The 24,575-nt window shown below is 40.7% G+C and overlaps 1 protein-coding gene across 5 annotated transcripts in view; it reads right to left on the bottom strand.

Moving 5' to 3' along the window:
• LOC135494247 (unconventional myosin-XVI-like) overlaps positions 1-24,575 on the bottom strand; it is a 145,768-nt gene that overhangs the window by 109,449 nt on the left and 11,744 nt on the right. For all 5 annotated transcript variants that reach the window (XM_064782096.1, XM_064782099.1, XM_064782098.1 and 2 more), the window contains exons 11-26: positions 24,183-24,293; positions 23,806-23,871; positions 23,095-23,322; positions 22,486-22,600; positions 21,707-21,854; positions 20,626-20,740; positions 19,912-20,101; positions 19,513-19,648; positions 19,322-19,394; positions 18,921-19,079; positions 18,743-18,836; positions 17,832-17,978; positions 17,218-17,420; positions 16,950-17,018; positions 16,396-16,601; positions 15,683-15,788 (exon numbers count right to left, since the gene is read on the bottom strand). In XM_064782096.1, the coding sequence (XP_064638166.1) occupies positions 15,683-15,788; positions 16,396-16,601; positions 16,950-17,018; positions 17,218-17,420; positions 17,832-17,978; positions 18,743-18,836; positions 18,921-19,079; positions 19,322-19,394; positions 19,513-19,648; positions 19,912-20,101; positions 20,626-20,740; positions 21,707-21,854; positions 22,486-22,600; positions 23,095-23,322; positions 23,806-23,871; positions 24,183-24,293 (2,166 nt within the window). The remainder of the gene's footprint in view (positions 1-15,682; positions 15,789-16,395; positions 16,602-16,949; positions 17,019-17,217; positions 17,421-17,831; positions 17,979-18,742; positions 18,837-18,920; positions 19,080-19,321; positions 19,395-19,512; positions 19,649-19,911; positions 20,102-20,625; positions 20,741-21,706; positions 21,855-22,485; positions 22,601-23,094; positions 23,323-23,805; positions 23,872-24,182; positions 24,294-24,575) is intronic.

Raw genomic sequence — 24,575 nt, 5'->3', positions numbered from 1 at the left:
GGGGACGAAACAGTGATATAGATCAACAACTATCATGATCAAAACATCAGGACAACTGGCGTACAAAAAAAGGTGTGTCAGAATATCACATAATTCTACATGTTCTAAAAGGCCTACATTGTTCGTTAAAATTTGAAATTTGTAATTGAATTCGAATTTTCAATTTTGTAAATACTTACAGAATACAAATGTTGACATTGCCGTTGTGAAGACAAATATACAAATACATGTACTAATAATAACAAGTTTCAGCACGAAAACTGCTCTACTGCATTGTGTAAAACTGCATTTCTATTTTCCTAAACCACCAGTAAATATGAATGGCATACCCCTTTGAGAAGTTGCTGCCATTACTGCAGCGGGTCAAAGTACGTGCTTCAACTATCATTACCTGGCTAAATATAGAGGCTACATATTTGTTGACGTGTTGTGACAAAGTGCAATCAAATCCAATCATGCTGGGACCCTAGACATGCTAGATGCAACCAAACTCACATGAAAATAGAATTACAAGTGGATTCCCATGACTGGGGAATCCAATGCGCAATATCATCCAGAAATGACAAAAACAAACAGAATATCATTAATTCAGCTATCGCCACAAAAAGTAGCCATTGATGGCAAATTTGCGAGCTTGGTTTCTGCATTATGGATGAGAGTGGAATATCATATTACCATCATAGAGAATTAGAAACTGAAATAAAGCTTGGTTAATCCTGACAGAATAATCAATACTAGCAATACAGATCAGGTTATCCCTTTACAGCTAATATTATATTGAATGAAATAAACCGCAATTTTGGAAAATGACCTGATATTTTCACAACAACCTACATGTAGTACCAGGTAATAATAATTGGCTGCATCACTTTAATACTTCACTTTAATACCTGGTGTTGCTGCCGACTACAATCAAATAGGACTTCAGTGCCATGAACCTTGTTGACTGTATCACAGATAGTGGTAACTGGGGACTCCTTTGAGGTGTATGTTTTCTCCTATTCACAGACTTTGTCTAAACAGCTAATCCTGGTCTCAATGACACTATTTGAGAAGTGGGGAGCAGACAAGATGCTAGAGATGGATATATACTTTCACATATTGAGTCATGGCACGTCTATATCACGAGTGCTGTTTTTTTACAATAGCAATCACTTAAAGTGAACTGAACACAGCTGTGACACGCTATCACTTAAGTATCAAGGTCTCTGGTCTGAAGGCAAGCGATTCAAAAAGCTATATGTGACCCGCTCTACCAAAACTAGGCGCTTGTCGCATCTGAACTTGACAGGTTGATACGGACTTGTTGTTCATTTCCCTATTGTAGACCTTTTGTGAAATGTGACCAAATCAGTTTGTAATAGATTTCACAGAAGGTCTACAATAGGGAAATGAACAACAAGTCTGTATCAACCTGTCGAGTTCAGATGCGACAAGCGCCTAGTTTTGGTAGAGCGAGTCACATATGTGAGAATGTCTCAACCTTACTCCATTTTGATCATGTCACTACAGTCTAAGTCACAATTGACATACACGCTTGGTTGCCATGTAAGCTGTATGCGACTGCACTGGTTGCGTGCAAATAGTCGTTATGGTTACACTTAACATACACAAAACGTACAGCAATACAAAAGTCTGCATAAAATGTACGCAGCTCACGGGAAGGTTACATCGGGCATACGACTCATAAATTAAGGGATGTCAGTTGTAATTGGGACTGTGTGCCCTTGTCTTTGTCACAAAAACCTCTTGTTCATGAAGCACTTCAAAATTAAAAGTCTACTCAGACGGACTGATAATAACTTCGTCAGGACGCCTACTCCATATAATCATCCCTTCTATGAACACTAATCTAATTTTACAATGTAAATAGTATTAAAACATAAAAGTGTACTCACCTTGAGAGTGAACCAGTAGCTTTTAAATTAATTAAAGGGGAGAAGCAGAAAATTGGCTCTCTTGTCTGTTCTGAGATAAGATCATTATATTGTTTTAGTGGAAGCTGCTTTCAAATTGTGCCAGTGGCAGACACAGCAACATTGTTATAAATGTAAAGTTATCTATGCTTGGTTGTTTAAAAGTAATATAAAAATATATATACTTTCCCAAATCCGGAGATGCAATGGTGTTTTACACAATGTTGAGTTGATAGTTGAATGCAACTAGGACATAACCGCTTTGAACAAAAGTGCCTGATTTGTAAAAAGAGAAGTTATAATTTGCACCTTTCCGTGATAAAACATTGCTCTTCTCTACCCCATGCCGAAAAGAAGCAATTGAACTAAAGGTTTTTTCCATAGATAGTCCATAGCTAGCTGCAAAAGCTTTGGTAACCTACCCTAGCTTTGTTAAATTGGAGCTTGTAAGCTTGAGGGCAGGGCACCAGTCCTTAGATGAGAGAAAGATGCATCCTATCCAACTATCACAGAAGACATATTATTCAAATAGTCCATAGCTAGCTGCAAAAGCTTTGGTAACCTACCCTAGCTTTGTTAAATTGGAGCTTGAAAGCTTGAAGGCAGGGCACCAGTCCTTAGTTGAGAGAAAGAGGCATCCTATCCAACTATCACAGAAGACATATTATTTAATTCTATTCTCTTAACAAAAAAGCCAGGTGACATGTTCCTGTGACAACTGCAGAAGTAAGGCTATGCCTAGACAAGTCAAGGAGACTGGTATCGGCAACCTACATGTAGAATGATGGATCAAGTTGCAATTTCTTATCATAGGCTTGTCAAGCATGCCTGGATTGTCTTATCACAGGGGCGGATCCAGGATCCAGAAAACTGCACTGCATTTCTCATCAAAATTTCTCATGTGTTCCAAAGTTTCACAGTCAAAATGAAACGATCTTCATAAGTTCGGGGAAGGGGTGTGTGTCTGGTACACCGCCCCCTTGGATTCAGGCCTGCATTGCTATTTTTTTATAGTTCTGAGCCCTGCAGCTTTCTAGCAGGCGAAACTCTGCATTGAGGCAACTGATTCTCAACTAGCGCATTTATCAAAGGTGACTCATCATAGCAATATAATCGTTGGCATGCTTGTTGTCCTAGAAATCCTACCTTCCTCAGTTATGCTCATAAAAAATATATCATAAACATGATAAATAAACATCAGCTCATGTTCATTAAAATATCTGATGTAAAAAATCTATACTCATAAGTGCTATGTCATGACTTTGTCATCTCGACATTTTCCATTCTCAAGGGTGTTGTCTGCTGGTATTTCAGCCGAAGATTTTTTGTTTTCCAAGAATTTGAGACATAGAGGGAGCTGGTATGCACAAACCGGTGCTGAGTCTGCCAGGCAATAGGGCCCAGGAGAACCCAGGAATTTGAGACATAGAGGGAGCCGGTATGCACAAACCGGTGCTGAGTCTACCAGGCAATAGGGCCCAGGAGAACCCAGGATTGTATTCTCGAATGAACCGGCATGGTTTCAAGGAACATAAATTCCTAGCTCTTCACAACACATACAATGTATGAAATACTCAAGGGACTGTCGGATGAGACTAAAAGCCGTGGTCCCTTGTACCAGAGTGTCTATGCCAGGTTAAGTAAAAGATCCCGCAAAGGTGGACAGTAGCCTATAGTGGACTCCATACCTCCGGCAAAAATCCCAAATAGGGTTATGACGCCGGTAATGATAATGAAAAAATGAGTCCTGCCTTGGCTCACTCATTGTGGCTCACTCAGTCACTGTTAGGATCCAAGCCATAACAACAGGCAATGGTATGCTTTGTATCCAGCCTCATTCACGTCTTCAACTGTTGATGCTGCGAGGCTTCAGTTGCCTCATCTTATCAAACATGCCATAGTGACTCATCAGAGCATCTGATTCCCCAACGTTCAACGTCCTCTGTGTTATTTTTGAAACTCCATCTTCTCGGCAATGTTTCCATCAATATTTCTGATAAATAGCAATATTATTAGAAAGTATACCAGGCATAATGCACCTGGAACTGCCTCATGGTACATTTAGCTTTTTTTCTGATGGCACGTCCACTCTTGATATTTCTCAGGAAGAAAACGTGTGCATTTGAACAAGGATAACAAAGGAATGAGAACCTGCATCTGAAACAAACTATGTCAGAGATTTTCATTCTGATATCATGATATCTAACATTGTCTAATGCAATTTAGCATTGCTGATGTTCAAGTTCAGCTAAGTAAAATGCCGCTGTCGGAATTCATACTAAACCGTGGCAGGCCTAAGTGAACGTTCACCTCATACCAAGGTCAAACCATTTCCAACCACAAATTACGATATATGACAACACATTTTAAATGCATAGTCTCACCTAAACCAACAGTCAGATTTGAGATACTGGCTCATTCTTCGCTGATCAAAGGATATTCTCTCCGCCAACCCTGGCTACCATAACAGCATGTCATCACAGGCGCGCGAAAATACAAGACTTAAAAACTAATTTTATAGTGATTGAACAGACCCCAATTAATTGGCATGCAACACTCAGACAATACACAGGACGCACACTAGCACTATGTCTGTTCGTATGTTGTGTGCATTAACTAATTTGGGCCGTAGCGATTGCTATGATTCTAATATTTTCAAATGCCTGTGACCTACTCCATAAATTGTGGTGTTGGTGAAACAAAATGGTGTCCTGTGTTGGCAGTCACAGAATGACCTCTTCAACAAATCTAGTTCTTAAACTTGGCAAGAGAAAAATACTGGCGGTGCCACAAAGTACCCCTAATCCCGTGCTTTGGATACAAATTACATCAACACAACATGCATGTACTAACATTTTGCTTTTTTTACAATTTCTTTTCTGCTCATTACTTTCAGACAGAGGCCGGTAGTTATGCAATTTCCTTCCTAACAAACCAAGTGAGGCAATAACGAGACCTCAAGTCAATTTATGTACAACTTGTTCTCCAGAATGTGCCCCTCAAGAAAATTGCATCAACACACTATGCACATCCATGTACTAACAATTTGCTTTTTTTACAATTTCTTTTCTGCTAATTACACTCTCAGACAGAGGTAGTTATACAATTTCCTTCATACTAAACCCAGTGAGGCGATAACAAGATGGCAAGTCAATTTATGCACAACTTGCTCTCCAGTGCGAGAGTACCTGCTCGGGATGCAAATTGCAATATCTACAAAACATGTCCTTTTAAAGATTTTCTGGTTTTTCTCTCACAATGTCACTTCTGCTAATTACTCTGGGGTAGAGCTAATTATTCAATTTCCTTCTTAACAAACCCGTTGAGGCAATCACAAATGAGCTGCACATGGTCACAACAAGATGCAAATTTACTGTGATTGGAATTTTCCAAAGTTACCGTAATTTTACTCCTGCGAATGTAAGACAAGAAGAAGTGACAGTGTATCTGAAAGACACTGCTATTGTATTTTGAGAAAACGTCTCAAGTTCATCAGACCCCCCTTTGTTTCTCAATGACCAACCTCCCCCCACTGAAAAGATTAAGAAGACCGTCATCATCTTCTGGTAAGATTTGTCTTTGTTGATTCCAAACAATAAAAGGGTCAGACATAAGGTGCCATTTTATTTTACCCCTCCTCTTGACCATTGTTGACACCTACATCTAAGACTCTTTTAAGAACTTTTCTCAAATTTTATGATGTTTGTTGCACACACTCCCTAATTGGATACACATTGTTTTAAAACATTCATTCCCATAAAAAAGGCAAAGTCATTGAGGCTACCGATTAACTTTTTCTCTTAATTTGATTTCCAATGACATTTTAAATGTAATTCCTAACGACAAACTACTAGCACATGCTTTCAATCACAAGTTCTCAAAGGCAATTGAATTTGGAAAGTACTTTAATGAAAGTTGGCACAAAAGTTTAGTGATACTCAAGTTTCACTGATCTAAGAAAGGTTCTTAATATACAATTCACGTTACAGGTAAACATGTATATGTAGATATTGTGCATGTGGTTGTTCGATGCTATTCAACAGTAATTAATCAAGCGGTCTAAGATCGCTATAACTAGAGAGTCGTCTTTATCAATAGATTAGCCACCCATCCCTCCCCTCTGCAAAAAGGCAGGGAGTCCCTTGTGGCATGAACTTATTAAAGGGATCGCAATCTCAGAGCCTTGTGTGCCAAGATGCCCTCTATAGACCAGTTCCAAATTACACAGCATATATTTTGCCATCAGTGTCTTCCGAGATGTTCCCTTACCTCCCTGTACTAAAATAACTGAATTATTATGTAGGCTAGGCAGACATTATTAAATACCCGGAGGTTTTTTGCAAGTAATTTTATTTCCAGTTATATTTTTGCACAGTAGGACATGTACAAATTTAACGAGAGCGTTGAGAGTATTATATGAAGTGCTTTTGTGAATACGGATAATTAGCCGGAATTTTAAATGAGGCAATGTTTGTTAACCTTCGCTGAGGCGACAGGCTCAGGCCAGACTGCTGAAGGTATAACTTTTTTTGCAACATCAGCCTTGGCTGGGTGAAACGTTTATGTTATATACATGGTTTATGCTACAACCGGCCAGGGAGGAGGGGGCTGGTCACTCCAGAAAACTAGTGTACAGCATCTTTGTACCAAAAAACATCATCTTACCCCAATGAGTCTAATCCCCACCTTTATAACAGGCAATATAGTAAAAGGGACAGTGTTATCTCGGAGCCGTGTAAATCAAGATGCAAAAAAAGATATTAGGGCCTACACATCTTACACCTTTTACTTTTCTTATATATTTTTTGGCCAAGGGAAGTTGTTCAATGTATCTTCCAATAAATACTTGATCACACACAAATGTCAGAGACGATTATCCTGATCAGAGCGGAACCTGATGAAAAATGCAGAACGCAATCAAACGAAAAGGAAGGGCGATAAATTATTCAATACAGGGAGACAGATGTGCTCATACGAGCAAATATATTCACAACGATGGGTGAATAGCCACTAGAGATTACAAATTACAAATTACGAATTATTCCACAGGTTTGATATGTTCTTTTGGATGTGGTGACAAAGGCATGGAAAGGGTCACAAGAGGAAATAAACATCAAAATATGACACAGCAAACAGTGAGTCAGAGTATATGGAGTGTTTGATATATTTTGGGACCTATTTTTTATTCATTTTTATGACGACAATATCACTGGGTAACCAAAATTGATACAACTTGATGGGGCCATGTAATAGATGGGGCAGGAGGCTGAACCGCCTCCCTCCAGATATCACAGAAAAACAAGTGTTTCATGCAGACTCGGTACAAAAAATTACATGAGGTGGTATTGGCCCCACCCAGCCAAAAAACAGACAGCCCCCATTTTCAAAATCCTACATATGTCCCTCTTGAGTACACATGTTGTGTAACATGAACAATATCATAATAATGATTTCATTTTGACTAACACGAGAATTGCCATTCCTCACACTAGTGTATGGCGATAAACTGTCATAAACTGTCGTCTACTCCAAAACAGTAGACTTGGAGACGCTGACTATAATTATACAGTAAGTAATTGCAGTAATACACACCATCACAAATCTATTGTACTCTGTGACTTCTGCCAGTACTCAGTTATACAACCATGAGATAAGTGGTTAAAAAACGTTGCGGTCTTGTTGAGATTTTTACAGACACGCATCACAATTGTCAGTAGGAAAACATTATATTGCCCATTTTGTAATCTGAAAGGTCAAAAACTACAAAATGAGTCTATAGGTACACCGCAAGGCATTGCCAGGTCGGCGAGATTATGTTAGCTTCTGAAAACAACATATTTCGCAACTGCTAATGAACCCAGTACACAGGACCTGTTACGAAATGGCAACATGGTCTTATGTACAGTCCAAAAGCCTCGTCAGTGGGCGAGGTTGTATCTGCTAGTGGCTGCGGCCTGACTACAGACAAAAGTCAACTCAAACCATGATAGGCAAACCAATTTGGCATACTCAAACTTGAAAAGCAGGATAATTGACACCGAGCCTATATCAACATCCTTATGTTATAGGAATGGACGAAAAATGACATACAGTACCTGTCTGAAGTAATCGTAAACTAAATCCAAAACTGTCCACTAGGAACAAAATGGTTCACTGGAGAGACAATCCAACACAATCCAACACTGTCAGTGCAATAGGTGCAGTGACCACTGTTTTATAAGAGGTGGCCAGGATATTTTGAAATAACCATACTCGATGGAATAATGACCACATCTGACCAATTAGTCCAACTGACCAGCGTCATTACTATGCGCAAGAAATTAGTTAATTAACAACTATTTTTGCATATGAGATGTAATGTCTGCATTTCCTGCATCAAATCGTTTAGAAATCATTCATATCAGTCATGTCAGTAGGAATTGAGTGCATAACATGCAGAGGGGAAGTGAGGCACTGACCAAACTTCTGTTCATGGACCATTCCTTTAAACATGACCATAGCTACCGCCATTTTGGCTGAACTTGAAAACCTAAAGCAATTAAAATATAGAACTTCTTCAAAATGAAGTGAATGCCTATTTAAAACCCAAGAGGTTTTTCTCTGGAAAACAAAGAAAACACTTGAAATTGGCATTCACTTCGTGTTGAAGGAGTTCTAATTGCTTTAGAATTTCAAGTTCTTGCCAAAATGGTGGTACCTATCATCAGGCCTTAAACCACTGTCTTGTCTGTTGTCTCAAAACTTCCTCCTAGATATTAAACCATTCCCCATACTTATTCCATCTCAGTCTGTTGAGAAATGAAAGGTGAGGTACCCCAGGTAGGCCTTGATCAAAAACTTTAAAATTAATACCGCACTGAATCGAGACCGGAATCAAGATTGGGGAGGAGCCGTTTGTCCAGGTGCAGCACCCAGACAGAATAATTTTCCCACTTTAGCACCCGGACGAAAAAGTAAGCACCTGGACAGATTCATAGATTTGGTAATGGTTTTACTATTAGGGCACCCAGACAGACTTTGCTGCCAACCTGGACAGAACTGAAGTGAATTCACAATTGTGTCAAAATATGGCCACAGCATTTGGCCCAAAAAAATTGTTTCGGAGAACACGGGGGAGGGGGGGTGGAGTTGCAGTTTGAGATAGACAGGCTGTTAGTTTTGCATTGTCTGCCTTTTGTCTCTATAGTCAGTATTTAATAATGGGTATTAGGTATGTTAGTTCGTCAAGTTTACCCCAAAAGACTTACAGGACACTGTAAAACACCCATAATCAATTCTACCCCGACCTATCGTGTTTCTTGAAATGAAAACATTGCCTCAAACGCACAATAACCTGACTTGAGAATGATGAACCCTATTGATTATCTTTGACTCGTGTTACATAACTGAGCAATCGAAGATGATATCTGTTTGCACACAGTGATCTATACATTTTATGATGTGGTGCATGTACAGTAGAACCTTTCTATTAAGGACACCTTCGGGACTGGCAAGTGCTGTCCTTAATAGAGAGGTGTCCTGATTAGAGAGGTCAAATTGAATAGAAAATACCAATTTGGGACCAAAACTACTGTCCTCAATAGAGAGGTTGTCCGTAATAGAGAGGTGTCCGCTAAGGGAGGTTCCACTGTGTCTCCATCAGACATGCAAGGTATTTTGTCAACTGAAGTTGCCAGACGAGTTGATCAAATCAGAGCCTCTTTATACGAAGAGGTGAAGTTCATTTTGTCACTCAAGAAAAATCATGAAAACTAACATGAGATAAGAAAAGCTTTTAATTTTGACTGGAATCGTCTGTTTTGCCAATGGTTGCACTGGTGACGTGGTGGGAATCACAATCCCATCTGACTGGGGGCCCCCGAGTGCTCGTTCATACCAGGTGGTACGCATCTCACTGCCTCCAAGTTTAAGTGCCGGTTCCTTTGAACATGTTCTGCATACGTTACATGTGCCTTCATGCTGATATCCACGCAACCAGTGCGTAAAAAGCACACAGCTTACGTTAGTTAATGCTGGTTGTGTGCAGATGGTACGTCAATTGTGACCTGGACTGCAATTGCAACTGAGTATGATCATGGACTGCTACATTTATTGGCTATACATGAAAACACTAACTTCATACAAGTGCATGTATGCTGGCTCTACCTGCTGGCTAGCAAAGATAACAATAATACTTGTCACTTTCACTCTCTCACCTTTATTGCAATTCATTGAGGACATCAGCCGCATTGATTTTATTGATTTATTTTGCATAATTGATGACTGAACGCATATCTCTTGTCGGCTGTCTCTTGTGGTTATGATATGTATACACTGCACCATAATTTGAGGTCCGTGGTAATGTTCGACTCTCGCTTTTTCACCTTTCAGTAAAAAATCACTGCAGGCCTGATGTGCAGTCTCAGTTGGTTTTATATGGATTTACTCTAGTTACACCAATCTATGACCATTTCTTATATCAAAGACACGGGTGAAATGCTGCACATGGTTGTTCGAGCCAATTAAACTTGTTCAATTTGGATAGACAAGGGAAGGGGTTGGCAACACCAAGATGATTGATGTCCATGACGTCACTTTCTAGCTTGGCCCTGGCAGCGATTTCTTAGGAATTGTTGAAGTGATCTTAGATCAATAATACTAGACCATTTTACATAATTTGACCTGGTGTTTTAACATGTTTAAGGGTTGACCATTGACATCACCATTTGGCTCGCACTTGAAATCGATAGTCAACCCTTAATGGTTGTGGATCCATCCAAGTCTGATAAGGAGAAAGTCATTTCAAAGTTAGAGCCAGACTGTTTCGGCAGAATCAGGGACATCACAAAACAACGTGTTGTTTCATGTACGTTTGGGACGAAATGTGACGTTGTGCCCAAAAGGGAAAGACAGATTATATCACTGATCCCCGAGAATATCCCCTGCTCACCTGTCATTCCCCAACACAGGGCCACAGTTTCTGAAGATAGTGATTTATGACCATAAACTACCTGAGGGACCGAGAGATGATAAAATCAAAGATTCCAATCAAAACAGCAACAGGGTGGCCTACTTCAAAAATGAAATTCACTGAACATGACAGGATGATTTCAGTTGGAAAGCTTTCCAGGTAGATAGGTCTGCAGCTTCTGTGTGCATCACGAGGCTGGGGAGAAGGCTACTCAAAGACCCAGTCAGCCTGACAACAACACCTCAGTGGCAGTTCAGGATGGTAGTCAGTGAAGCACAGGCAGCATTTGGACTTTTTTTACATCGTTTCCAACAGCAGGAAATGACCAAAGCTATGGGTGAAGCCAGACTTGAGCATTATTTGGGGAAGGGGGGTACCTGTTCATAAGGTGGTACCCTGTTCTGATTCAGAAGAAGCCATTCCTTCAATTCCCATATCTCCAATCTCACTATGATAAGGGTGTCAATCCAAACAGCAATTTTCAGCCCATCTCAGTGTCCCGAAAAGACTATTCCCCCTTTTATTTGATACTCCATCATTTGACAGACATACATGATTGCACATCAAAGTGCACATTCATCCCCAAAACAAGACCAAGGAATCCATGCATGAAAACCTAAAAGAAATTCACAGAAAATTGAACAAAAATAACATGAAAAACATCAGAAATTCTACTCACATGTCATACACATCCAGAATATTTCCAAAAAGCACAGTTAATCCATGATAATCCACGAGCTTTGCCTATCCCCAACCTCCCTCTCCACTCTCCACACCATAATGCACTCTACTCAGGTGAGGCTGGTTGCTATAGAGCAGTACAGGAGCTGTCAGACTCTGCGTACATTTTCCATCTCGCTTTTATATACAAAAACGATCACAGGCCACTCAATCATAGACAAAAAAATTCCGCTAAAAATAGATTCCATTCATCCCGTTCTGAAGGAAACGACTTCCTGTCTTTTAAAATCGAGGAATTTTAGTGTTTGTGACCTTCATCCTACAGATTTCTCTCAACCTCTGCTAAATCCAAACCTGGCTTGTTGCTATTGATCAATGTAGCTCACTTGGCTATGGTTAGCTATGATCTCCTATGTATAATGCTACTAGCTGTTCCAGACAACTGTAGCCTACTGTGTAGCATCAAGTTACAGTTTCACTGGAGATATTCTCATTGTTCATCAGACGATTCTACGTTATTTGGCAGATGGACAGCCATCCTGGACAATGCCTCTCCAAACAAATGATAATTCAGCGAATGTTTGAATATCGTTCATTGAGTAAATGCAGATAATTCATTTTGTGAGGTCAACAGTGAACAGTTCTATAACTTCTCCAAAATTTTAATAATTTCAATGTGGATACGTGTCCTCGAGTGAGGCACTTAACTTCATCTGATGGTTTCACCTGAGGATTTAAAATAAACGTAGCCAAAAGCCTACAGCCAACAGCTGCTATGGTTAGCTATATGTATGATCCACGGTTTAATGCTACTGTTCCATACATACTGCACAGCATACAATATTGGAAATGCTTATTGCTGAGCAGATGATATTTGTGACATATGGCAGATGGACCCAAGAGTGGGTCAGGTTATTAAGTCACAAGAAGTCCCCGATAGGTATATCTAATATCTCACATAACATTGGTACTTCAAAGAATATCTGGTAGTTAAACCAGACCCAGTTTCCTAATTGTGACCTGTCACAGCAAAACTAGGCGCATGTCGCACAGAAGATAAGCCTAAATGACATCAGGAGATAATGGAAGAAATTGATGTGCTCATATTTCACAAAAGGCAGACAATAGAGAAATGAACAAATAGTCTGTCTCAACCTGCCAAGCTGAGAGCGACGTGCGCCTGGTTTTGCTGTGACGGGTCACAATTGTGCATAGGTCACCTGGAGACAACCATTTGGGCCCCTTTATCTCCTGCCTATAATCTCCCTTTAATCTGCCAATAGCTCCCCTATAATGCATGTCCAATGTTACTTCCAAAACTGAGGTATATGAAGTCTCCAGTTTTCTGTTGTGACACCCAAAGCTAAAATTACCCACTGTACATTATGGTTGATTATCCAACTATCAGATCTGGCAGATGTCCGCCCTCTTCACTTACACAATAGCAAGTTGACACAGTGAATTAGATAATGGACCCAACAAAAGATCATTATCATCAGTTTGAGGACAGCTCGAGGAGACTTCAGAGGAGATAACCTCGGTTTCTTAGTTCACTCCCTGTGACCTTCAAAGGGAGCCTTTAGGTAAAAGCCAGGCTAGACAAGATAAAGTTACACGGAATCACCAATAGGGGTCTCTCCTATCACACAGTATATCAAAGCTGTTCACGCTTGCATCAGGCATATATTCATTGCAAAATAAACCATGACATAGTCACCAAAGTGTGAATTGGTTGCATAAAGACCACTAAAATACTAAAGATACCAAGTTCCAGCAGATTTATCATGCATTCTAACTGCACTATGGCATTGTGTATAACTGCATTTCTCTTTATTTGGACCACCAGAATTTACAAACGGCACACCGGGCCTTTAAAGATGAGCAACAGACGAAAGACAAGACAAAGAACAGGCAGTGCACCTGTCCGGCCATCCTACTGAATTGAAAAGACCAACACTGCACATCAACTTCAAAATAACACTAGTTTTTTTCTTCAAAAATGTGTATTCATCACTCATCACCATCAGAGCATTTGGCGTGGACAAAGATGGAGTAGTACGGTTATTATGGAGTTGTGTGTGCCGTCAGAAGCAAGTGGGGCAGAACTGATGAAATGGTGTAACTTATTCAAGCAGACCAGGACATTTTCACTGTGTTTTGCAATGCATGGAGTTAAAATCTTTCACCGGCCAAACCCCTGGCAAACACATCCCACCTCCCAATGTTTTACACATGAGTTGAACGTCTAATATCTGCTGTATCATTGCAACCCAAGCAGGAAATTAAGTCATTTCCTCCACTGCCAAACAGTGTAACTTGTGGGCAGATATCGCATTCCCAAGAGAAACCAGGCATATCTACCACAGTCTGTGACTGTAGATCTGTCAAAGAGTCAAATCAAATTGGAAGGGGAATGGCTATATTCTAAAGGAAATTACAGTAGAACCTCTCTAATAAGGACACCCTTGGGACTGAAAGAGGTTGTCCTTAATACAGGTGTCCTGAATACAGAGGTCAATTTGAATGGAAATTACCAATTCTGCACCGAAACTGGTGTCTTTAGTAGAGAGGGTGTCCCAATTACAGAGATGTCCACATAGAGAGGTGTCACTGTTGTAGTGTTTCTGCTAGGATACAAAAAGGGTAGGGTATTTTCTCCATTTGAGGGAAAAGGCCGGGGCAGGGAGCAGTTTTGGCCAAAAAAGGCATGAATTGTGCACCATCAGATTTGTAAAAGTTACCAAAAGAAAAAGACTGTTTTGAGGATCAAACAGGGACTTTAAGATAAAAGGATGTCTTCAGGGCGGATTCCACAAAAGCGGCAAACCGCCACTCATTTCCTAATACAGTGGTATGACCATGTAATTAATATCTTCACAAAAGATTTTTTCTTTTAAAGGCAAGTCAAAATGCCGAAAATAAATCTGATAGTTACATCACAAATTCACAAGTTAAATTAACGAGACCTACTAAGAATATATACCGAGTATTAAGCAACATGCAAGCCTGACTGAATTACACGAGGGAACCCAAAGAAATCTTGGGAAAATGTAAACAGGGACAGACTTGCAGTCATGGAGCCAGCCAATAAAACGTTTCGTTCCCAACACACCATATGTAAACAGGGACAGACTTGCAGTCATGGAGCCAGCCAATAAAATGTTTCGTTCCCAACACACCATATGTAAACAGGGACAGACTTGCAGTCATGGAGCCAGCCAATAAAACGTTTTGTTCCCAACACACCATATGTAAACAGGGACAGACTTGCAGTCATGGAGCCAGCCAATAAAACGTTTTGTTCCCAACACACCATATGTAAACAGGGACAGACTTGCAGTCATGGAGCCAGCCAATAAAATGTTTCGTTCCCAACACACCATATGTAAACAGGGACAGACTTGCAGTCATGGAGCCAGCCAATAATACGTTTCGTTCCCAATACACCATAAAGTAGTGAGTAGTGCAATCTGGTGTCGATAGGGAAAACTATGAAACATGGCAGGCTGGAAACCAACTGCGTCTCGGAGAAGGAGGATACATGTACAGTCCCAATCACAACTGACATTCCTAAATTTATGTATGTATGCGCAATGTACATGCAACTACATGTACTCGCAAACCACGCATAGTTTGCACAAATGCTCGGACTACAAGCATCCGTCACCGCGGAGGTCCCGGGTGTGATATCCGGCCAGGTTAGTCAACTTACATGTATGTGATAGAGAGTGCAACTCTCTTCGACAGCGTAGATAAATTTCCTGGCTCTTCTCAATACGTACAACATATAAACATTCATGAGTCTGTCAGATGACACCCGTGGTCCCATGTCCCCGAGTGTCTATGCCAGGTTAAGTAAAAGATCCCACATTGGTGGACAGTAGCCTGTTGTGGACTCCATACCTCCGGCAAAAACCCTACGCTGGTAATGATATATGATATGATTTCGTCTGGGGTCATGGGTTTCCTCCTACTTTTTTACAATCGCCCAGTATAATTTATAGTTCTAATAGGGTCCTATTTAATGCACAACTCTCAACTCGAGTTTTTAAACAAACAATATCTTTGTAAGGCCAGCCTCAGGCTTGTCATCTTTTACCTAACATGTCTGATCATCATTCAGGATTCGTCTTACCTTATAATCGCTCAGCTTTAGATTGCGGAGTGTATGGTTGCAGATGTAGTAGACGGATTGTCCCTCCGTCAGCTTCGGGGAATAGCACATCTTAATCACAGGGTATCTAGAGACAAAAAGAAAATATTTTCGAGAAAAAAATGTCTGAATTATTTTTTTCTCATTTAATATGTTATTAAACTAACTACGGTAATGAGCAAACAGGGGCCGGATCAAGAAGACATGGTTCCCCATCCTTCGAGAAAAAAATGTCTGGCTGAACTATTTTTTTCTCATTTAATATGTTATTAAACTAACTGATGAGCAAACAGGGGCCGGATCAAGAAGACATGGTTCCCTATCCTTCGAGAAAAAAATGTCTGGCTGAACTATTTTTTTCTCATTTAATATGTTATTAAACTAACTGATGAGCAAACAGGGGCCGGATCAAGAAGACATGGTTCCCCATCCTCCAGTCCGTCGGTGGCCGCATGCAGATATTAGATACAATGAAAGGGCGGACTGGCTCACCGAAAGGCAAGGGCGCCAGTGTGCATCTATGTGGGGAAAGCAGGCGCATCACCACGCAGCTTCTCATGGGTGTCATCTCAAGCCATACCTTGAGGAGGACGCTGGAAATGTTGGATGGGGGGAGGCCAGGGTGTCATCCAGAGTCATTTGAGCCAAATGATGGGTCCACTGAACATTTTCTTATATGCAAATCCTATACCCACCTTTCAAAAAACTCTTCAAATGTTGGCCGGAACGGATATCCCTGCTGCCTTATTCTGACCGTCTCACCAACCCCGGTATACTTCAACTGGAGCTCCACATAATCTCGGATGAAAACATTGGGGCTCTTACGGAGATTCGTCTTGATGCAACGTACAAAATGAGGGGCGGATGAGGAGACTTTTGTCATCAGATCATTCAGGGAATTCTGAAAATATAGAACATTCGAAGGAAAAAAGAAGACCGTTCACATACTTGAACAATCAGAAATGATAATATTGTCACTTTTGACAGTATAAGTTAAAATTAAACTTTCTAGTTTTATTTACAGCCAAACTAGAATATTTTAACATTGCATCTCCATTGTCAACAAGCAGATACTTACATGTAGGCTAACCGCACGCACTGCCAAGTCAAGTTAATGTCAGTATAAGTGACAAAACTTCTTTTGAAAAACTTGGCCCCGGTAGGCAAACAGTCTAGGAGAGAACTCTGGATCAAACTGACAAATCAATCAGACCAGCAACATTGGGTAAAGAGCGAAGACCAAGCTTACCCTGAAGTGGAAGGCTACAGAGGATGGACCTTTCTTCTCTACCGGAATGACGGAGCGGGGATCCTGCTTCTGGAAAAGCAACAAACATACTTAGATATTTCAAGGCCACTTATAAAAGGAGTGTCTTCAGCAGTTTATTGCTCTACACATATACAATACTCTGTAAATGTGATTCCCTGGAAGTGTACCTGGCAATGGAAAAAATTCGAGGAAGCCGACAATTACCACTGAGTACTAATGATGTGATTTTTAGATTTCAGAAACGTACCTTTTTCTCACCCGACCCTTTCTTTCGTCTAAAAAAATCGAACGCGCTCTTTGTTTTTGATTCTGCACCTTTCTTCGACTTCATCATCTTCTTGTTGCTGATGCGGACGACCCGTGATTTCTGTTGTCTCTTGCTTGGAGCCAAGGTACCGGTTCTTGTGACTTTTGACTGGAACAGTTCACGGATGAGCAGGCTGTTGCTCGCTAAAAAGGCAGATAAAACGAACATGGATTTGAACAAGAGGCTCATCTGGATTTTTGCCCAAACCAGTTACTTAACAGTATGATAGTTAAGGCGGTGACCAAGCTATGTGTGGAACACACCAAAGAGTAATCCTATCTGAGTAGGCTGTCGCTCGCTGTAAAGGCAGATGAAACAGGCAGGAATTTAAACAAGAGGCCCAAGGGCCTGGCGCCCAGCTTAAATTTTGCCCAAACCAGATACTATACCAGTGTAATGGGTAAGGTAGTGATTCCATTGATGAGTAGTCTTAGTGTGAAACACACACATGCGACCAATGTCAACTCATTTAAAAGAATTGTAAACAATATCAGAGTCTCTAATGGCGTTAATCAAACATTACCATAGAAAATGCAAAAACAAGACAAACACACTTTTCAAGGTGAACATGATGGAATTGGGCAAAGTGTCTCGGTTTTTATCTAGCATTCCTTTCACATCGTAAATAATCGGTCCGGCATAATGGTTGATTGTGAAACTGGGTCCTCCATTTTTGGGTGCTGTGTAAATGGAACATCCACCTAAAGTGAAAAGAAAAGATATGATTCTACATGTTATAGGTGTAGTCCTATCCAGATTGTCTTGGTGTCTGGTCATGCCATGTCGGGAGTTTGAGACTGGAAGGAATGCATTCCGATGCGCCTGGGTTGGTTAGACATCAGCTGGTTATTAAGTACATAGCGTACGAATAGCATTCCGCAAAGATGACGTCACTGCAGCTGCTGCCCTCTATTTCCCCATCGCTGAATTACAGGCAATGTCGGACAAACATGCGGTTTTGTAATGGATTCAGGCTTTCTAACTAGGGCAGTTAGATTCAATCTGGCACATGTCCGAGTGTTGAAAATACTACATAATTGTTCTGAATATTTCTCTCTCTGACTCTATGGTATCATTCATGCTAAAAACAATGCAGGGTCAAAGATAATTGACTTTGAAATCAGCTCAAATGCGTAGAAATAAGTGTCGATGTCCGACTGTCACGTGACTAAAACGTCATCAATATCTTATGCAAATGACCTTGTGAGCTATAAATAGTAACTTCGCGGAATGCTATTGCCTTCTCGCAACTTGGTTTCAAGTGATTTTTAAAAAGTGTACAATGGTTGACCAATGTCTTCAGAACAGAGGGTTTAACTCCACCGAGAGTCAAAAGTCTGCACGCAAAAATGTGCCAAAAAAATGCAGAGGAATTTGTTGGCGGTGACAGGAGTCATATAAGTTTTAAAAGCCTGTGTGATGTACATGAAAGGACGGGCATCACCAAGATTAGGCCTATACATACTCAAGTTGCTGTGGAGTTTAGTAGCCAGTGTTTTTTCATTGGCCTTGGGAAATCTGCTCTCTTCATCAAGGATGGATAACAGACCCATGGGCTTCTGTAAGAGAAAGACAAAAGAATAAGTTAAAGGCATTAATTTGATCTGATTAGATTCCTACAACTAAAAGTATGAGTACCTTACCTCGAGGAACAAGTCAATGGTCGGTTGATTGTTCGTGAACTGAACCAAGCCCCCATCAAGTAGGGTGACCCTCTCCTTCTTACAATCCTCCAACTCCATTTGAAAGATGTGCTCATTGAAGTAATGTTGCAGCTGCTCATTGGCAAGGTTGATGCAAAGCTGGAAATAAAAGTGTCCAAGTCTTCAGCTAAACTTACTACTTTTTCCAATTTTAAGCTTCCCTTATCAATACTCTGAGCATTTGCATTCATATTGGCCGACACTGAACAGCACATAGGAGGGAGAAAGAAAAAACCCCATCTATTTCTAAATAAGCAATTTGGGCTGAATCCAGATGCAATCCAATATTTGTTCTCAAATCCTGCTGAACTCAAAGCAAACAGCCCAAGTTCTGTCCTTACCTGTTCAAAGCTATTCCTCTGGAAGTTCTCAAATCCAAAGATATCAAGGACGCCAATCTCAAGACACTGGCCACTGGAATAAAAAACAACTGGGTGAAATGCAGACAATTTAATATCTGGCCTAGAAATGTTCACAATTGCAAAAAAACGAAATGGCATGAAAATATGGCAGGGTACTTTTTTTTACTCACCAGTCTTCTGGAGGCTGCAACAGATTGTTGATGCCATTCACAATCCAGCTGAATAATCGGCTATACAAGGCCTTGGCTAAACCATCCCTGCAGTCACTTGCCTGGGCCAGGGTTCTTTCTTTCTTGATGGACTCCCCTGAAATTTAGTTGAGGTTGAACACCAAATTGCTACGAATTTGATGAGCTTATTCACATCTGTATCTTAATCTGGGCCTCTGGTAAATCCTACCAGTCATTTAACCCTATGTCTAATGCAGAGTGGAATAAAGCATTACCTGATGAGAACCTCTACCCTATCTAATGTTGACCTCCGACACCAAAGCAACACTCAGCTCAATTGGCAGGCCATCAAAGCACGTCAATTGAACTTCCAACTGTGTCACATAATTCATTTCATACCTCTTGTAATGCTGACCTCCGACACCAAAGCTGCACTCAGCTCATCAGGTGGGACGTCTAGCAAGCTTGCAATTTTCCTAAGTATATCCATGTTTATAATCTGGGCAGCATCATTTGATCCCGTCGGCTTAAAGTTCAGATCTCCCAACAATAGTGAGGCACTCAGGAGGGAGAATATGTTGCGAACTTCCTAAAAAGGAAAAGGAAAAACAGACAAAAAAGATAGATTTGTGCACCATCATCCTATATACATTGTACTCACACCACTTTTTCTTAAAGGGGTACATGTACGCCATTTGTAATTACTGGTGGTCTGGGTAAAAAGAAATGCTGTTATACAAACCCAATGGTCACTTTGGGGCCACCTGGAAAGGGTCAAATTTTGTTTCTGGCTATTTCTAATCAAACTTGGCACATAAGAAGATGGACACAAAAAATAACAACCTGAAAATTTCATCCAGATTGGTTGTGAAATAAACCGTACAGAGCAGAAAGTGTCTTCACCCAATGCACTACGTCAGTGTACACAAATACATAGAATTTTTTTAATTTCGTTGGATGGTTACTAAAACTTTCAAATTCCATTTGTTTCGAAAACCCCAGATGAATAAAAACCGAACTTCAATGTTGAAAGAAATCGAAAAGTACTTCCCGCTCGAGAACATAAAACGATGCAGACACCGACAAATAGACTACAGGTAGATGCAAACTTACCTCATTGGTAAATCCAACAAAGCGTAGCACATCTCGCAGCTCCGAGAACTTCTGACCCATCTCTGGTCCAAGATGCTTGGAGATGTCTTCGTTAAGGTCATTACTTCGCAAATATCTGAAACAGGGAGAGGATCTCATCGCCCTATTCTTCATACCAGTATGTACGATTATTATCGTTTAGTTTAAACACTATCTAACTTTAAAGGGGTATGTTGTTAGTGCACATTTACTGTTGGTCCAGCTAAATCTAGTTCCTATTTCTAACACCAGGCCATGCTGATAGACAGTCATAATGCATGATACATGCATGCATGCTTGCATGTTACTTGCATACAATTGGTGCGTGTATGATGCTTCCCGATCACAGTGATAATTTAGCCTATGTGTACACCGAGTTTGTCATATGAAAATGCTACAGGGTACATGGAAGCGCATTGTTTCAATCATCACAAATCTTTCAAAAAGGCAAGTTTTCAATGAAGAGGCAAAATTGTCAGTCCACTAACTACCCACCTATGATCTTTCGCTTCTCGCAATCCAAAGGCCCCTCTCATAGCGTGAGAGTCCAGCGAACATTGGATCAAAAATGAGGAAAAATGTTCTCACAACTTCGCTATTAGACAACTCTCTCCAGCAGTAGTCAAAACATCTAATATTTTTAATGAACTGACAAAACTGTCAGTCTATACCCACCGGTGATATTTAATTTTGCTTCTCACAAAGGCATCCCCCTCAAGAAGAGAGTCCAGTGAACAACAGATAGAAAATGAGGACAAATTTTCTTTCACCAGAACTTAATTGGACAACTTGTGCCTCTCCAGTAGTAGATCAAACATCACATAGATTCATTAAGAGACAAAATTGTCAGTATCACTGTCCACATATGATCTTTTGCTTCTCGCAAGCCAATTTGGAGAGATCCCAGTGAACATCAGATGGAAGGTGTGATAAAATTCCCTCTTTCCAGAACAAGTCGCCAACTTTGCTATTGGACAACTGGCTACACCCCGGCAGGTAGTTTCAATTGGGATTACTGCATTATCAACTTAGTTTCATCTCGGAAAGAAAAAAAGGTACTTACCTATGATCTTTAGCTTCTCGCAATCCAAAGGCGGTCCTCTCATCAGGCGAGAGTCCAGCGAACATCAGATAGAAGATGTGGTAGTTCCTCTCTCTAGCTCCATGCTGGACGACACGTGATTTCTCAAGTAGGTACTCAGTTATTTTTGCTGTCAGGAAAAAGAGAAATTAAGTTTTTTGGTTAGACATAATGGCACGGACTATGTATTTCTTCAGAGTCTTGTAAGCCTGTTAAGGCTGGCTGTTTTACTATACAGATGACACTCAAATAAACAAATAAATAATAAATAAATGATACTGATGGCTGTTAAAATAATTTCTCTGATTTACAGTCCCAGTCACAATTGACATACCCTCTGCTTTGGGTAAGCTGCGCACAGCCGACGCTCTGGTGCTGCATAAGCTGCATTCAGCTGGTTGCATGTATATCGCAGTGACGTTTTCGTGTAACTTATAATATATGGGAAACATGGCAATTCTACTGTGTGAAAGGTGTGTGAAAGGTGTGCGAAAGTTGTGCGAAAGGTGTGTGAAGGTGTGTGCGAAGGTGTGTGAAAGGTGTGCGAAAGGTGTGTGAAAGGTGTGCGAAAGGTGTGCGTCGATTCCACCAGCTCATTGAAAGGTAATGTAGATTAAAAGAAAACTTTATGTCAAGATTCCTTCGAGGTAGGCATCATAGAAATCAAATGACAATTATTGAATTGAGAGCGATATGAAAAGTTTCTCAACATTCAAACACTACTGAAATATTGCTGTTGCACTGGTTGCTAAGTAGCCTACCTCCTTGCACCAATCCTTCCTCAGTGAAGACGACTTCGATGAACTTTCCAAAGCGGCTCGAGTTGTCGTTCATCACAGTCTGAGCATTGCCAAATGCTTCAAGAAGGGGATTCATCTGAAAATGTTTACAAAATGTCAAATGTAGACAGGCCTATGCAATTGTATTTGGTACTGGCATACCTAAACCATGCTAAATGGAGCTTAAAGCACAGAACAATGAAGGGAAAACATTAAAATCTTTCGGAGTGGATATACAAGACATTCGCAACTACAACTGACTTGAATGACCAGATGACAGAGATTGGGTATGAAAATATGGGAACAGGCGGCACTGATGACAGAGATTCCCAATATATAAACAAGGGCAAATCATTCAGCAACCGCACCGCGCCACACTACACCACACTACAACACACTACACCACACTACACCACACCGCACCATACACATTTGCAAGATTTTGTCTTTCCTGCCTCACTTTCTCCACTGCCTACCCTGCCACAACCCACTGGGAATTCCAGTGGAGGTCCAGTGGTAAGCAGTGAAGTTGCCTTATTACCAGAGTCTTGATCTCAATCTGTATGGAGTTAACAATACTACCAAACTCACCTTTTGAATTTTCCCATTCAAATGACACTCTTCACTCTTTGACATCATCAGCAGATGCTGGATGAAGTGTTTGCACGATTCTGTCTTCCCTGCCCCGCTCTCTCCACTGATAACACAGCACTGCGGTTTGGCATCCGTCACCAGACTCTTGTAGGCTTTCTGGGCGATGTTGAAAATATGTGGCATAAGGCTGCTACAATTCTCCACATTGGTATACTGACTGGAGATCTGAATTGAATAGAAGAGTAAATAAGGGCTACCCCGTTCCTCTTTAATCTTGGGTCAGGAAAATAGGTATGCATTTATACACAATGCCCAAGTGCAGTTATAATGCATATAACTTTGCCGAAACGTGTTATTCATGTCACAAATGACATCCTTCCTGCTTCGCGTCAGTTATGCGCAATGTACGCGCGAGTTGCGCACCAGATAATCATTCTATGTCTCACGTATAATACGCGACCTAAGCAACACTTACGCGCAACCTACCCACTACATTGGCGTGTCAATGACGTGAATTTGGGGATGTCAAATGTGATCTGGACTGTAGTATTTGAGTGCATTTTTGTTTTACTCAGTATATCAAGTATAGGCCAGACCTAAATTAGCTTTGTGGAAATCGATGGGTTTTCAGAATGATTTTGTTTTTGTCGTTTTAATTTAATCTAAAATATATAATTTCCAGGTTTCCAGAATGTTTTTAACACATACCTGCTTGGAATAATATGGCACTGGCTTGAATGGATTGAGAGCAAGCAGAATATCACCAACGTACGTCTGAAAAGAGATGGTAACAAGGCATATAAAGCGTGATATGGAGACATACAGAATGACTGTATCCAAATTCTTCATATTACATGACTTGGAACCCATAGTAAGCTCCCTCCTCAAGTTCAATAAGGGCGTTTCCAAGTACGTCCATGCCTAAATTACCAGACCTACCCCATTAAAAACACTGGGCCCTTTTCTGTAAAGGTTGGCTCCAAAGGAAGCATCGTGTATCATACAATGTTACATTATTGCAACTAAGGTGTTTTAGAATATGTAATGTACCTTGTAGAACAAAATGAGGTCAATTATATACTCACATATATCCTATCGGCTTCATATCTTGTTTTTAATTCATTAATCAGAATCTCAGTAGAAATTTCGGGCAGGTTTATGAGGTCGTCATTCTTGACTGGCTCGGGGAGGTGATCCTGGAATTTAAAAGATATCAGTGACTGGCTCTGACTAAAGACTCCGTCGTTTAATGACTCTTCTGTGTAACTACAACTATATGTCTACACATGCTAGACACAGGGAGCCGCTGTGGTGTAGTGGCTTGGACTCTCGACCAGCAGTCAAGAGGTCCCGGGTTCGATCCCCACTGTCGGCGAGAGACTGTAGGCTGGTCTCTCTGTCTTACTTGCCTCTCTGCACCCAGGTGTATAAATGGGTACCGGTCAGAAATGCTCAGATTATAGCGCTGGTTGAGCAGC

Source organism: Lineus longissimus, chromosome 10 (assembly GCF_910592395.1).
Source record: "Lineus longissimus chromosome 10, tnLinLong1.2, whole genome shotgun sequence".
Lineage (NCBI taxonomy): Eukaryota > Metazoa > Nemertea > Pilidiophora > Heteronemertea > Lineidae > Lineus > Lineus longissimus.
Note: the sequence above shows the minus strand (reverse complement) of the source record. Positions and strands in the feature narration are given on the sequence as shown.